The sequence below is a fragment of the Ochotona curzoniae genome, unplaced genomic scaffold (genome assembly GCF_017591425.1).
Source record: "Ochotona curzoniae isolate NIBS_2020 unplaced genomic scaffold, NIBS_Ocur_1.0 contig_3255, whole genome shotgun sequence".
Taxonomy (NCBI): domain Eukaryota; kingdom Metazoa; phylum Chordata; class Mammalia; order Lagomorpha; family Ochotonidae; genus Ochotona; species Ochotona curzoniae.
In genome coordinates, this window is record NW_024465777.1 from 6,136,694 (window position 1) to 6,152,557 (window position 15,864).

General features: G+C 51.0%; 1 protein-coding gene across 1 annotated transcript; it reads left to right on the forward strand.

Moving 5' to 3' along the window:
• The first annotated feature begins 2,717 nt into the window (after positions 1-2,717).
• Positions 2,718-15,554, forward strand: LOC121156097 (tRNA selenocysteine 1 associated protein 1). Its single transcript, XM_040979711.1, has 9 exons — positions 2,718-2,838; positions 3,161-3,258; positions 5,612-5,711; positions 6,308-6,360; positions 7,011-7,142; positions 8,089-8,208; positions 9,693-9,855; positions 10,035-10,068; positions 15,287-15,554. The coding sequence occupies exons 1-9, from the start codon at positions 2,812-2,814 to the stop codon at positions 15,421-15,423; spliced, it is 864 nt and encodes a 287-aa protein (XP_040835645.1). The 5' UTR covers positions 2,718-2,811; the 3' UTR covers positions 15,424-15,554.
• Positions 15,555-15,864: the final 310 nt, after the last annotated feature.

Below are 15,864 nucleotides of genomic sequence, written 5' to 3' on the forward strand. Positions count from 1 at the left end.
TCTCCTAGAAGCACAAAGCCCACCCTGGCCCTCAGGCATTGCCTGGGTATCCCACCCATCCATTGGGCCTCACCTGGAGCCCAGAATCGATACCCGGATGAGAAGGACGGCAGAGGGTCAAGGGTTCATGGAGGATGTTATAACAAACAGCAGTAATACTGAGCAGGGATGGGGTGAAGAAGAGGGTTGGAGAGGGGCAGAGGCTGGGCCTCAAGAAAAGAAAGCAGCTTGTACAGTGGCTGAGAAAATAGTTTTGATTTTTTTTAAATTATAAAATATTTTGGAGGGGAGAGTGAAATCTTTTAACACTTTGAATAAATTTAGAGTTTTATAAAATTGGGCTGCTTGTTTTCTGCATATTCCTGTTTCTTCGGGGAGCACCTGCCATGTGAGGCACTGTTGGCATGGGCAGGGTAGATCCAGGCCTGTGACCTGGTCAGGGCGGCAGCCCAAGTGTGTGGATGTGTACACAGATATCCCATCGGGAAAGCAGAAAACAATTTTGAGTTTTGTTTGGGTGTTTGTTTCTGAGAATCTGGGTTTTTAAAAAAATTGACCTGGGCCCAGCGGTGTGGTCTAGCGGCTAAAGTCCTCGCCTTGAATGTGCCAAGATCCCATATGGATGCGGCTCCACTTCCCATCCAGCTCCCTACTTGTGGCCTGGGAAAGCAGTCGAGGAAGGCCCAAAGCCTTGGGACTCTGCACCCACGTGGGAGACCTGGAAGAAGTTCCTGGCTCCTGGCTTCAGACTGGCGCAGCACCGGCCATTGCGCTCACTTGGGGAGTGAATCATGGGACAGTGAATCTCTCGGTCTCTCTGTACATCTGACTTTCCAATAATAATAAAATAAATCTAAAAAAATGGTCCTGGGCCCGGTGCGATGGCACAGTGGTTAAGTCCTCGCCTCGCACGCCTGGGATCCCATATGGGCACCGGTTCTAGTCCCGGCAGCCCCGCTTCCCTTCCAGCTCCCTGCCTGTGACCTGGGAAAGCAGTCGAGGACGGCCCAAAGCTTTGGGACCCTGCACCCATGTGGGAGACCCGGAAGAGGCTCCTGGCTTCGGACCGGTATAGCATTGGCCGTTATGGTCACTTGGGAAATGACTCATCGGACGGAAGATCTTCCGTAAATAAAAAATAAATCTTTTGAAAAAAAATGGTCCTGCATAATACAAGATAAACGGGGAAAAATATTTTTAAAGATTTTTTTTATTTTCATTGGAAAGTCAGATATACAGAGAGGAGAAGAGACAGAAAGGAAGATCTTCCGTCCAGTGGTTCACTCCCCAAGCGAGTGCAACAGCTGGAGCTGAGCCAAGCTGAAAGGAGCCAGGAGCTTCTTCGGGTCTCCCACACGGGTGCAGGTCCCAAGGCTTTGGGCCATCCTTCCCATGCCACAGGCAGGGAGCTGGATGGGAAGCAGGTCTGCCAGGATTAGAACTGGAGCCCATATGGGATCCCTGCGTGTGCCCCTGGGAAGGATCTTTAATGTCCTGACCTGGAGCCCAAATTTTTGAGATGAGTGCACCCTAGAAATGCCCCGAGCTGCTTGTAGAGCTTCCGAGAGCTGCTGACGTGCCCTTTACAGTGCCCACCAGCTACATGCAGCTCTACAGTTAAGTCCACTGAGGAAGTTTCTTTAGTTGTAGGCACCTTGCTTTGAGTGCTTGGGCATCGCATGTAGTTACACCAGAGGGTCGAACCAGCAAAAATAGAACTTAATGGGGCCAGCATTCGGAGCATTAGTTTAAACTTCCAGCAACAGCATCCTTTATCAGAGCGCTGGTTTGAGTCCCAACTGTAACTTCCCATCCAGCTCCCTGTTAATGTGCCAGGGAAGAAAAAAATCAGTTACAGTGACAGCCTGCAAACTACCCTTCTGGAGAATGACTGGATGCCAGGCAAGGGACTGGGTGCTTTCTCTACTTGCTGTAATTTTTCTCCCTTTACAGCTCAGAGGAAAGCGCTGTTGTCCAGTGAGCCTGGGGTTAAGTAGCTGCCAACCAGTCAGTTGTGACTCCACAACCAGGCTGCCTCGCCACTCACTGCAGTGGAATAGACTGACAGTTCGGATCTCAAGGTTGCCGGTTTCTGGTTTGGAGGCAAAACATCTGGAGCTCAGGGTGTGAAAGATGGGGAGGCAGGACCTGAGGGGGTCCCTCAGCTCCGGGGACGCTCCCCCAAAGGGCTGGGGGGCTCCTGGAGGTTCTCTTCAGGTCAGAGAGATGCCGGGGCGGGCTCTGGTACATGGCAAAGCAAGTTTCCATATGCTGAGCCGTGGACGCCAGTTCGAGTCCTGGCTGCTCCACTGCCCACTGAGCCTCCCGTCACGAGAACCGGGCAGAAGTGTTTCCCACCACAACCCCCGCGTGTCCCTGCGCGGCCCCCCCCCGTGTCCCTCCACGTCCCCCCCACCCCAACCCCGTGTCCCTCCGCGGCCCCCCCCCCCCGTGTCCCTCAGCGGCCCCCTCTCCCGCCCGTGTCCCTCAGCGGCCCCTCTCCCGCCCGTGTCCCTCAGCGGCCCCTCTCCCGCCCGTGTCCCTCAGCGGCCCCTCTCCCGCCCGTGTCCCTCAGCGGCCCCGCGGCTTCCGCCGGCCTGGCCACTCCGTTCCGACCCCTCCCGCTGGGACCCGGAAGCCCCGCGGGCAGCCGGGTCACCGGGCAAACCCGGGCCGGAGCAGCGGCCGCGGAGGTCCGGAGCATGCGCGGAAGGGCGTCGGAGGCGGGCGGCGTGGAAGGAGCGAGCGCCCCGATGGCGAGCTGCGCCCGCGCGGGCTTGTGAGGGCCCGGGCCCCGGCGAGGCCCCGGCGATGGCCGCCAGCCTGTGGATGGGAGACGTGAGTGAGCGCGGCCGCGGGGCAGCGACGGAGGAACCTCGGGGTCGCGAGGGAGATCGCGTCTGAGAGGGAGGGGACTCGGGATCCCCATCGCGTAGAGAGGAACAGCAAGAAGGTTCCTTCTGGCGACGGCGGAGGGGCGGGCCGGCCGAGGGGCTTCTCGGAGGGCGAAGGGGGGCGCTGAGGACGAGAGGCCTCGCGGGGATGGCCGAGCTCCGTGGCGTGGAGGTGGAGGTCCGCCCTGCAGTGGCGGAGCCGGGGTGCGGGGAGCCGAGCGGGAGGGAAGAAGCCGGCGCGAGCCGCTCTGCTCTGGTTGGCGCAGCTCGAGCCCTACATGGACGAGAACTTCATCTCCCGAGCCTTCGCCACCATGGGGGAGACCGTGATGAGCGTGAAAATTATCCGCAACCGCCTCACCGGGTATGTTCCCTGCACTTCCTCGTTGCACCGGGAGCCTCGGCCCTGGCCGCTGCTGGGTGATGCTGTGCGGGGTGACACGTGGGGGCTTGGCCAGCGGAGTGGACCCTGTGTGGCTCCCAGACGCGACTCGGTGCCGTGCGCTTGTGGCCTCGTTCCCCGGGACCGTGGAAGTGGGAGTCCTAGTGCTCGTGTCGTGGAGTTAGGATGAGGCTTCACACTCAGGATCTGAAAGCGGGCCAGGCGCCTAGGAACGCTCCAGAAGCAGGAACACGACATGCCCATTTGGGTGATAACGTTTGTAAAACCACAAAGACCTCAGACTTGGAGAAGCTCTATAACTGTTTTAAAGGTTATCAGGCAGCGAAATGACATGCCGGAGTTGGAATTCAGCTCCTGGAAGTCCGGAGCCACAATTATTCAGACAGAACTTGCTGTGTGCTGCCTGGCTGGGATGAAGGCCGCAGTAAGCCAGACAAGATCTCTGCTCCCTGGAACGGCTTACATTGTAGAGGGAGAGAGAGAGACTACATGAGTAAACAGCCCGAAACTCTGCATGTTTCTAGAGAGAAATGCCCTGCTCCCCCCACTTTTCTTCTTTGTTCTTGAGGTCTTAGTTTTCCTAAGGTCTGGTTCCAAAATATGCAAAGCTGAGAAGTGCTCCTGGGAGGCACCAACTCCTCTGTGTGGGTCACTAAGGCATCGGGTGGTTTAGAAAGGGAGATGGGGGCCCGGAGTGGTGACGCAAGTGGTTAAGTGCTCGCCTTGCACGCCCGGCATCCCACATGGGCGCCGGTTCTATCCCGGCAGCCCCGCTTCCCATCCAGCTCCCTGCCTGTGGCTTGGGGAAGCAGTCGAGGACAGCCCAAAGCTTTGGGACCCTGCACCCACGTGGGAGACCCGGAAGAGGCTCCTGGCTTCGGATGGGCATAGCATCGGCCGTTGCGCTCACTTGGGGAGTGAATCATTGGACGGAAGATCTTCCTCTCTGTCTCTCCTCTCTGTATATCCGCCTTTCCAATAAAAACATAATAAAAATAAATCTTTAAAAAAAAATAAAGAAAGGGAGATGAACTTTCTCCAGTGTGACCAAGGATTAGTTTTCTGACTGCTAGGTCATGCCTGCCTAAGCCCCAGCGAATGAGCTACTGACATAAAAATGCCTTCTGCAGCGCCTCCGCTTTGTCAGATGTTAGCATTGTAATCTATATTTACTGAACTAGAGCTACTTACTTCTCTGCAGAATCATATGAAAGTAAATGTACAAGCATTGTGACACTGCAGCCACCAAAAACTGGGCATTCTCCTACATAACACACTGCACATATCGTATTAAATAATAATCCCCAGTATCATAGTGGGCAATCTACATTTAAATTTTTATAATTGTCTCCACAGTATCTTTGATTGTTTTTGGTTTTTGTTTTAGATTTTTATTTATTTTTTATTGGAAAATTAGATATACAGAGAGGTAGAAAGAGAGAAAGATCTTCATTCACTGGGTTTCTCCCCAAGTGGCTGCAACAGCCAGAGCTGAGCCAATCTGAAGTCAGGAACCATGAGCCTCTTCCGGGTCTCTCATGCAAATGCAGGGTCCCAACGCCCTGGGCCATCCTCTACTGCCTTCCCAGGGCATTAACAGGGAGCTGGAAGGGAAGTGGAGCAGCTGGGACACAATCAGGCAACCATATGGGATCCTGGTGCACGCAAGGCGAGGACTTAAGCCGCTCTAGGTTAGCTCGCTGGGCCCTGTTTATCATGTTTTACATTTAACATTTTTTTTAAGATTTATTTATTTTTTATTACAAAGTCAGAAATATTTAGAGAGAGACAGAGAGGAAGATCTTCTGTCTGATGATTCACTCCTAAGTGAGCACCATGGCCCTCCACTGCTTTTGCACATGCACTGGCAGGGAGCTGGGATGCACAGAGCAGCCAGGACTGGAACCAGCGCTCCAGAATGGGTTGTCAACAGCATCGCAGATGGCAGCTTCAACTGTGCTACCCTAACACTCCCCAGCAGTGATGTTGTAAGGCGGTTAGACCTAGCTATGTTTTGTGATATATTCTGGATTCTGTTCTTACAGTTTAGACTTGTTCCCCTTTATGTTTTACTTGCCCTATGATGATTCCTGTTGAATGTAAAGGATGATGGGGTTGTGTTAAAACTGTTTCCAGCAGGAGCACTTCACAGGTGATGTAATACATCAATGAATGTTCCCTAAGTGAGTTCAGGACACACCTTATTCAGTCTGAACTGAAATGTGGCAAGAAACAAAACGACTAGTTTCTCCCCCTCAGGCCATGGCTTGCTTGAGTGTCTGTCAGCATTCTCTTCTGTTTGCTTTCTTTGCAGGATCCCAGCGGGCTATTGCTTTGTAGAATTCGCAGATTTGGCTACAGCAGAGAAGTGTTTGCATAAAATTAATGGAAAACCCCTTCCAGGAGCCACACCTGTAAGGACATTTAGATAATGATGATGTTGCCATTCTTAGGGCCATTGACTGCCACCTTTGCCTGAATCCCTACTAGACACTTGTATCATTTCATTTAAACCTGTCACAGCCCTGAGCAGCAGGCACTGTCTTTCACAGCTCAGGGAAATGAAATAACCTGCCCAGCGCAACACAGGTAGTAAGTGGCAGAGCCAGGATTCAGACTAAAGATCTATTTCCCCCATAGGCCCGTGCCTTTGTCCCCTTCTATCACTGCTTTAAGGAAGTCTCAAACCTTGAGGGCTTCAGCCTGCCAGAATCTAGAGCAGGATGGCAGCAGCCTGGACAGTATTCAAGAGAGTTCCATTTTGCTCTTCCCCACAGTTCCCTAGCTTACAGCTGCACCAGCTGGCACACCTGGGCCCCTAGCACCATGGAGCTGGCAGTGCCCTTAACGCTCATCCGTGCAACCCCTTCATGTTATACAGGAGAAAAAGCTGAGGCTTAGAGAGGGGGAGATGTATTGGCCAAGGTAATTTATTTCAGTTTTTATCAAATATTGTTTGACTTTTGAAACACCTTTCTCCGTTTTAATTTGTTTGTTTTTAAATTTCCAGGCAAAACGTTTCAAATTGAACTATGCCACGTATGGGAAGCAGCCAGATAACAGGTGAGTACAGCTTCCCCAGCATAGCTTCAAACCACACAACGTGCTGCACAGAGGCCCAGTGTGTCCCTGTGTCAGCCCCCGTCCCGTGAGGAGCACGGGCGCTCAGTGCTGTGTGTCCTGGGCTGCTGCTGCTGTCAGGGACCTGGGTGTTGGTTGGTTTGTTTTTGAAGATTTACGTATTTGCAAAGGAGAGTTACAGAGAGAAAGGGATCTTCCATCCACTGATTCCCTCCTCATATGGCTGCAACGGCCGCTTTAGAACTGAGCTAGGCTGAAGCCAGGAGCCTGGAATTCCACTTGGGGTTCCCATCTTGAGCTGGATAGGAAATGGAGCAGTGGGACTGGAACAAGTGCTCACGTGGAATGCCGGCTTCACAGGCCTCAGCATTTTTCCATCTGCTGGTTTGCTTGCTGGCTGGAGCTGAGCCAGTCCAGTGCCAGGAGTTTCTTCCATGTCTGCCACGTGAGTGCGGAGTCCCAGGGCTTTGGGCCATCCTAGGTGTTCTCAGCCAAGATGGTATAATGGAAGCAACCAGGAGCCGATGAAGTAGACCCCACAGGTGGGGTGCCCTCTCAGAAGGCCTGCGAGGGGTGGAGCTGTGCCAGGCCGAGGTTGGTCTTTGTCTCTGACTCCCGTTCTTCCCTCTCAGCCCTGAGTACTCGCTCTTTGTGGGGGACTTGACTCCGGACGTGGATGATGGCATGCTGTATGAATTCTTCGTCAAAGTCTACCCATCTTGTCGAGGAGGCAAAGTGGTGTTAGACCAGGCAGGCGTGTCCAAGTAAGGCCCTACCTGTTGTTGATGTCTACTGGGTTGGTTCCCAAGCACTCCTCTGGGGTGGAGGACTGGGGGTGCTGGAAGGAGGTAACAGTTCATGGTTCAGGGCACTGGCTGGGAGCCACTCTGCCTAGGGGCGTCCTTGCTCCTTCCTACTCAGGGATCAAGAGTAGATGACTGACCCAGCTTCCCTGAGCCCGTGTCCTCACCTGTAGAGGGCGCTGACCACCCCAGAGTGGGCTCTGGGGATTGAGGAAGGCCGCACAGGAAGAGTGTGGCCAGTGTGGATTGTTTGTTTGCTGAGCTTTTCCGTTTAATCAGAAGTTTTCATTCAGAAGCTTTCTGCTGTAGAAATGGGAGAAGTGTCTAGATCAGCCTGGTGGTTCCAAGTTCAGGCTCGGGGAGTCCAAGCCTGTGGGTTTGAATCCAGTCCTACTGTGACCGGGCAGTTACTAACCTGCTCTGAACTTGCACTCCTTCTCGTAATATGAGCTCTTCCCTTTATGGAATGAGTTTGATGAGGCAACTCTGCGAAAATGCGTATCACAAAGCCTGGAAATGAATGTTTATTCAGTGTTAGCTTTCTTTAACTTGTGCCCCATTTGTAGTATGAACTCAAGAAAGCTGAATTTTGTGAGGGCAGACTGTAAATACCCGCACGGTGATGTGCGCCTTTGTTACTGTCGGTCCTGCGTTAGTGATTTACACTCCATTGCAGTGAGAGGGAAGGACCCCTACGGGGGAGGTATCAGGAGTGTGGATTTCAGGATCGGCCAGCGCTTGCATCTCAGCCCTCCCTGTCATGTGACAGGCCCCCTGCCCAGGCCCTTCCCTTCCTGCATTCCTGCGCAGCTTCTCATGCTTCCCTCTTCCCAGCACTTCCGTTGTCAGACATCCTCTTTACCCCATTTGTGATCTAAACAGAGTACTGGCTTTTTTCTTCTTGCAGGGGTTATGGATTCGTGAAATTCACAGATGAGCTTGAACAGAAGCGAGCCTTGACGGAGTGCCAGGGCGCAGTGGGACTGGGGTCGAAGCCCGTGCGGCTGAGTGTGGCCATCCCAAAAGCGTGAGTCTGATGAGGAGGCGTTGCTCTGCCTCTCTATACCTTTTGTCCTGGCTCTTTGCCCAACAGTGCCTCTATTAAACATGGACGTTCAGGATTAGTAATTACTTTTCAAGAGTGAAAAATCGACGTCCAGTTTTACCTTATTTGTAGAGTAGAATGTCATGGAGGCTATTGCACATGGCACTGTCCTACCTGCCTTGCTCGCTGGCAACCCTGACTGCCCACAAGCCCAAGCAGGTGTCTTGTGTGTCAGCAGAGGGAGACTTTGCAGCCTCTGAAGACATTTTTGTGTGTCCCACCTGAGAATGTGCCACTGACATTTAATGAGCAGACCAGTGAAGATGCTGCTTGTTAGCGCGGGGCAGGGTTTGCATGTCTACTCTGCTCTGAATTCCAGCTTCCTGTTGATATGCTCCCTGGCTCAACCAGTTAGGTGACTGACCCACACAGGAGTCCGGACTGAGTTCTCACTCCTGGCTTCAGCGTGGCCCTGCCCTACCTGTTGCAGCATTTGGCCAAGGACCAGTGGGTGAGAGATCTCCAGCTCTGCCTCTCTGTCAGATCAACAAAATGAAAACGTTTCTTTTTTTTTTTTTTAAAGATTTATTTATTTTTATTACAAAGTCAGATATACAGAGAGGAGAGACAGAGAAGATCTTGCGTTCAGTGATTCACTCCCCAAGTGAGCCGCAATGGCTGGTGCTGCACCAATCTGAAGCCAGGATCCAGGAACCTCTTCCAGGTCTCCCGCACGGGTGAAGGTTCCCAAGGCTTTGGGCTGTCCTCTACTGCTTTCCCAGGCTAGAAACAGGGAGCTAGATGGGAAGTGAAGCTGCCGGGATTAGAACCGGCACCCATATGGGATCCCGGAGCATTCAAGGTGAGGACTTTAGCTGCTAGGCCATGCTGCCGGGCCCGAAAACATTTCTTAAAACTCTGATCTTTGGAGCCACACTGCGTGAGTCTGAATCTCTTTATTAACCATGTGACTTTGGAAAAATTAGCTTCTCAGTGTCTGTGTTTCCTCATTTATAAATTGGAAATAATGGTATATTCATTGTATAAAGTTGTTGTAAGAATTAAATAAGTGATTTTACATAAAGCACTAAGAACAGTTCCCTAGCCATGTAGGAAACGTTATGAAAATGTGTGCTTTATGTATTTGTGTTTTAAATGTATATTCTCATCTACTTAAAGGCAGAGAGCTGGAGAAATGTTTCGTGTGTTCATTCCTTTCCCACATGCTGCAGCAGGCAGGGCTGGGCCAGGCCCGAGCCGGAAGGCAAGAGCTCAGTTGCAGGCACCCAAGCAACTGAGTCATCAGCTCTGCCTCCCAGGGTTTATGAGCAGAGAGCTGAAGAGGAAGCAGACGAGTTGGCACTTGAATTGGCACTCTGAAATGGGAGGCACTTGCCCCAAATGGTAGCTTAACTCTATGCCACAACACCTGCCCATGTTGGTTTATTTTTATTTTCTCCTTTAAGGAGCCGCGTCAAGCCAGTGGAATATAGCCAGATGTACAGTTACAGCTACAACCAGTACTATCAGCAGTACCAGAACTACTACGCCCAGTGGGGCTATGACCAGAACACGGGCAGCTACAGCTACAGCTACCCCCAGTACGGCTATACCCAGAGCACCATGCAGGTAACCTGTGTGCCAGTTTCGCCCTCTTGGGGTGTGTTTCCCCATCTAGGGACGATGGCTCATGGTCATTGTCCGGGGTGGCTTATGCTTCCAAACCACTGGGGAAAGCTGAGGCAACCAAGTACCCCCTTTAAAAGTTAGCTGCACGGCGACTCACCCACTTCTCTGTCTCTTGGCAGACTTACGAAGAAGTCGGCGATGATGCACTTGAAGGTAAGATGAAGTGTGAGTGTTGGTTCAGCAGGTGTGCAGGCCCTGCTTTCTGCAGACACCCCGTCCTGTGCAGCCGGACCCTGAGCAGCACCTGGGCAGGGCCGCTCTGTGGGTGCTCAATGGGGAGCCAGGGGCATGTATCAGAAAAGAACATGGCGTATGTCACCCCAGGTCTGAGCACTCGCTGTGTCCAGGGGGCCTTGCATTAGGCAGTTTGTAAAATTAACCTTGATTTACACAACTTTTTATACTGAAAATATATATATATTTAGAGATTTATTTATTTTTATTGAAAAGGCATGATGGAGGGCAGAAGAATGATATCTTCTATCTGGTAATCCTTTCCCAAATGGTCATACAAAATTGGAGCTTTTCCCAGCCAAGCCTAGGAGCCAGGTCTCCCACATGGGTGACAAGAGCTAGTCACTTGAGCCATCTTCTACTCCCTTCCCAGGCACGTTGGCAGGAAGGTGGACCAGAAGCAGGGCATCGTTGCGCTCATGGCAGGTCTGGCATCAGAGGTAGCAGCTTAGCTCATTGTGCTACAATATCAGTCTGAAGTATTGCTTATTTGTTTAAAAGATTTATTTTTTCCTATTGGGGATGTGCAGAGAAGAGGAGAGACAGAGAGGAAGATCTTTCAATACGCTTATTCATTCCCCAAGGGAGCACAATGGCCGGGCTGAGCCAACCCGAACCCAGTAGCCAGGAGCCTCTTCCAGATCTTCCATGCAGGTGCAGGGTCCCAAGCTCTTTTTTTTGTTGTTTTTGTTTTTTGGTGTTTTAAAAGATTTATTTATTTTTATTTGGAAGCCAGATATACAGAAAGGAAGAGAGACAGAGAGGAAGATCCTCCATCCAATGATCAACTCCTCAAGCGGCCACAACAGCTGGAGCTGAGTCGATCTGAAACCAGGAGACCAGAGCCCCTTCCAGGTCTCCCATGTGGGTACAGGGTCCCAGGGCTTTGGGCCGTCCTCAACTGTTTTCCAGGCCACAGCAGGGAGCTGGATGGGAAGTAGGGCCACAGGAGTAGAACCAGCACCCATTTGGGAACCCAGTGCATGCAAGGTGAGGACTTTGGTTGTTAGGCTACTGTGCCAGGCCTAGGGTCCCAAGGCTTTAGGCCATCCTAGACAGTTTTCCCAGGATACAAACAAGGAGCTGGACAGGAAGCCGAGATGCTGGGATTAGAACCAGTGCGTGTATGGGATCCTGGAGCATACAAGGTGAAGATGTTAGCCACTAGGCTATCATACAGGGCCCAGTATTGCTTATCTTTAACTATTAATTTATTTGAAAGGCATATTACAGAGAAAGAGTTACCATCCATGGATCTCCCCAAGTAAGCTCAATTACAAGGGCTGGGACAGGCCAAAACCAGGAACTTGGAATTCATCCCGATCTCCCATGTTGGTGTCAGGATGTCAAGCACCCTTTCTGACACATTAGTGAGAAGCTGGATCAAAAGTGGAGTGTTGGGGCTGGTGCTGTAGCCCAGCAGCTAAAGTCCTCGCATTGAGTGTGCCTGGATCCCATATGGGCGCTAGTTCTAATCCCGGCAGCTCCACTTCCCATCCAGTCCCTGCTTGTATCCTGGGAAAGCAGTAGATGATGGCCCAAAGCTTTGGGACCCTGCACCCACGTGGGAGGCCTGGAAAGAAGTTCCTGGCTCCTGGCTTCAGATCAGCTCAGCACTGGCCATTGTGGTCACTTGGGGAGTGAATCATTGGACGGAAGATCTTCCTCTCTGTCTCTCCTCTCTGTATATCTGCCTTTCCAATAAAAAAAAAAAAAAAAAAAAGGTGGATTGAGACAAATATTAGCACTTATTTTGGATCCTGGTTGTTACAAGTAGGTTCTTGTGATCTGTAACAAGTTATTTCCAAGGCACAGCTCTCCTGTCCCTTAAAGGAGGATATATTGTAAGATCCAGGCTAGATGTTGAGATACAAATCACAAAACAACACTCACCAATGTACATATAGAATTCTGTAGCGTTTAGATTAGCTACGGACGGCCCAGCGGTGTGGCCTAGCAGATAAAGTCCTCGCCTTGAACGCGCCAGGATCCCATTTGGGCTCCAGTTCTAATCCTGGCAGCTCCCCTTCCCATCCAGCTCCCTGCTTGTGGCCTGGGAAAGCAGTTGAGGATGGTCCAAAGCTTTGGGACCCTGCACCGTATGGGAGACCCAGAAGAGGATCCTGGCTTCAGATCAGTGCAGCTCTGGCTGTTGTGGCCATGTGGGGAGTAATAGCACACAGATGTTTCTGTCTCTCCTCTCTATAAATCTGACTTTCCAATAAAAATAAGTATGTATTTTAAAAATAAAAGCAGTCACTTTTCATATACCTTTCTCTTGTCCCAGAAAACCACTCAAGTATTTTGTCTTTGGATTGCCTAGACAGTTTAACGGAATTACGTGTAATGTACAATCTGTGTGTGGCCAGGACTGTGATGTAGTGAGTAAAGCTGCCCTCTACAATGCTTGTACCCCGTATCAGAGCTGGTTCAAGTCCTGGTGGCTCCACTTCTGGTCCAACTTTCTGCTAGAGTACATGGGGAAGCAGCGGGAGATGGCCCAACTCTTTTTTTTTTTTTCAAAGATTTATTCATTTATTTTCATTCATCTATTACATTTTTTCATTTTATATACAGAGAGGAGGAGAGACAGAGAGGAAGATCTTCCATCCAATGATTCACTCCCCGAGTGAGCACAACGGCCGGTGCTGTGCTGATCTGAAGCCGGGAGCCAAGAACCTCTTCTGGGTCTCCCACACAGGCGCAGGGTCCCAAGGCTTTGGGCTGTCCTCGACTGCTTTCCCAGGCCACAGGCAGGGAGCTGGAAGGGAAGCGGGGCTGCCGGGATTAGAACCGGCGCCCATATGGGATCCTGGGGCGTGTAAGGTGAGGACCTTAACCACTGCGCCATCGCGCTGGGCCCTGTACCCTTTTTTAACAAAAGAAATAGGACTCCTTATGAATGGCTTCTTCAGTCGGTTAGCATAGAATTTTAAGGGGTCATTTAAGTTGTACGTAGTCTGTGTCCTCACTGCACCCCTTTTTGTGGGCAAATAACTTTCTGTTGTGTGGCCATCCATTCACTGTTGACCTGTTAGAGGTATTTCCACTTTTGATTATGCTTTGTAATTGCAACGTCTATACCCGTGTTTATATTTTCATGTGGGCATAGAGGCTTTCATTCATCTCTTTTCTGAGGAGAGGAGGGGGAATGCCTGGGTCATCTGGTGATCTGTTTGAGGAACTACCAAACTTCGAGTAGCTGCCACAGTCTATGTGCCTGCCAGCACGTCCATGGATTCCAGCTTCTTCATATCACCACCAAGTTTTTTTCTGTAAGACTCACTCATTTTTATTGCAGGATTTACAGAGAGAAGGGGAGATAAAGGTCTTCCGTCTACTGGTTCACCTGTCATTCGGAGCTGTGCCAATCCAAAGCCAGGACCGCTTCCAGGTCTCCTGCATCGGGGCCAGAGGGCCAAGCTGTACAGGCCATCCTCTGCTGCTTCCTAGGCCATAAAAGGGAAGTGGACCGGAAGTGCAGCAGCTGGGACATGAACTGGCACTCATAAGGTGTCCCGGCAGTGGCAACTGGGACACTAGCCAGTTAAGCCACTGTGCTGGCCCCACTGGCAGGCTTTTTTTTTTTTTTTAAGATTTATTTTTATTGGAAAATCAGATATACAGAGGAGGAGAGACAGAAAGGAACATCTTCCATCTGATGATTCACTCCCCAATGCCCGGTGCTGTGCTGATCCAAAGCCAGGAGCCAGGAACCTCCTCCAGGTCTCCCACGCAGGTGCAGGGTCCCAAGGCTTTGGGCCATCTTCGACTACTTTCCCAGGCCACAAGCAGGGAGCTGGATGGGAACCGGGACTGCCAGGATTAGAACCGGTGGCCACGTGGGATCCTAGTGCATTCAAGGTGGAGACTTTAGTCACTAGGCCACTGTGCTGGACCCACCAGCAGGCTTAAGGAAATATTTGAAAATGTGATAGCTCCACCTCCTGGCTCACTCCCCACTTGCACACGTGTTGTGGCTGGGCCAGGCTCAAGTAACTGTCCTGCCACCCATAGGAGTGGCAGGGATCCAAGTGCTTAGCTAGCATCTGGAATAAGGCAGAATTGGAAGCAACCGGGCTCTTACTTGAACCAGCACAGTGCCCACCACCAGATGGGAGACTTCTGTTACAACATGGAGAACTTTTCCCCTCTGCATACTTGGTCATATTGGATACCACAGTCCTTATGATGGAGTTTTGGTTTCTTTTGGCATTTAGTTGCGAGATAGAGTGGTAAATGAGGTATTTTTTATTAGTAAGTCAGTTACACAGATGGTTCACTCCTCAAGTTACTGCAATGCCCAGAGCTGAGCTGATACAAAGCCAGCAACCTGGAACCTCTTGTGGGTCTCCCACATTGGTGCAGGGTCCTAAGACATTGGGCCATCCTTGACTGCTTTCCCAGGTTACAAGCAGGGAGCTGGATGGGAAGCTGGGCTGCTAGGACTAGATCCGGCACTCATATGGGATCCCAGATTGTGTGCAAGGTGAGAACTTGTACGGAGCTGGGCCTCAAGAGGGATCTAACTGCCGACAGCAGTTACAGGTGGGCCAGGAATTCCACCCAGGTGGCACATTTATCCGAGTGTGGAGCTGGAAGTGAACTTGAGTCAGCACTTCAGTTCAAGACATGGGCAGACTAAGCAGCAACTAAGACAGCCAATTTTGTTTTTATTTGAAAGGCACATTTTGCAGAAACAGAAATATTTCCTGTATACTGGTTCCCTCTCCACATGTCTGCAACTTATCCAAAGCCAGGAGCTTCTGGGCCTCCCACACAGGTGGGCTGGCATATCCTCCACTGCTTCCTCAGGCTACTGGTGGTAAAGGTGGTGGCTTAGACTGTTGAGCCACATTGCTTCCACCCTTACTAACCATAAGGAAACTGGGAATTAACCATTAAGACTAGACCTTCAAGGTCTAAGGTTTAATGCAGTGTAGTGGACTAGGTACCAGGGCCCAAGTCTTTGCCTTGCACATGCCAGGATCTCATGAGCACAGGTTCAAGGCCTGGCTACTTCAGGTCCCACCAGCTTCCTGCTGTCCAAAGGCTTAGGACTCTGCACCTGTGTTTAGCCTTTTCAGCCAGACAAAAGATCCTTACTAAATAAAGCCAACCTGTCCTTTCGTTTCAGACCCCATGCCGCAGCTAGACGTGACAGAGGCCAACAGGGAGTTCATGGAGCAGAGTGAGGAGCTATACGATGCACTGATGGACTGCCACTGGCAGCCCCTGGACACAGTATCTTCCGAGATCCCTGCTGTGATGTGACGGGCAAGAGGAACTAGAATGGACTCAGCCTTTTTTAAAAATTGTGAACTTTTTATCTTTGTGGGAATACAGTTCCTAAGGTTTCACTGACAGCTTTGCCTGCAACAGCATTTGGTGTAAAGGTTTAAATTGCTGTTCCTGGACTGTCTATGTGGCAGGCCAACAAAATCCTGAGCCTTGTGCAGGACTCAAGGGCACCCAGTAGGACACCAGGTGCACATCCCACAGCAGCTGGGTGCCAAGCCCGATGATGTGTTGGCCCAGTTTCTAAGGCAGTCATGATTTTTATTACTACATCCCCACAATCAGCATGAGACCCAATTTCACTTACTACTGACAGCTGCAGGAAGCCTTCCAAGGTGTTATACAAGAATACTAGAATTTCCTGTGAAGAGATGGGCCTCTACTCCCCTGGGACCTTATCAAAGTAACTTGAGCAGT

What these genes read in the sequence shown, in the direction of transcription:
- LOC121156097 (XM_040979711.1), top strand. Translation starts at nt 2,812, where the DNA reads ATGGCCGCCAGCCTGTGGATGGGAGAC. An exon ending in CCAGCCTGTGGATGGGAGAC is followed by an intron (nt 2,839 to 3,160) that starts GTGAGTGAGCGC and finishes TGGTTGGCGCAG; the next exon opens with CTCGAGCCCTACATGGACGA. An exon ending in CGGCGATGATGCACTTGAAG is followed by an intron (nt 10,069 to 15,286) that starts GTAAGATGAAGT and finishes CTTTCGTTTCAG; the next exon opens with ACCCCATGCCGCAGCTAGAC.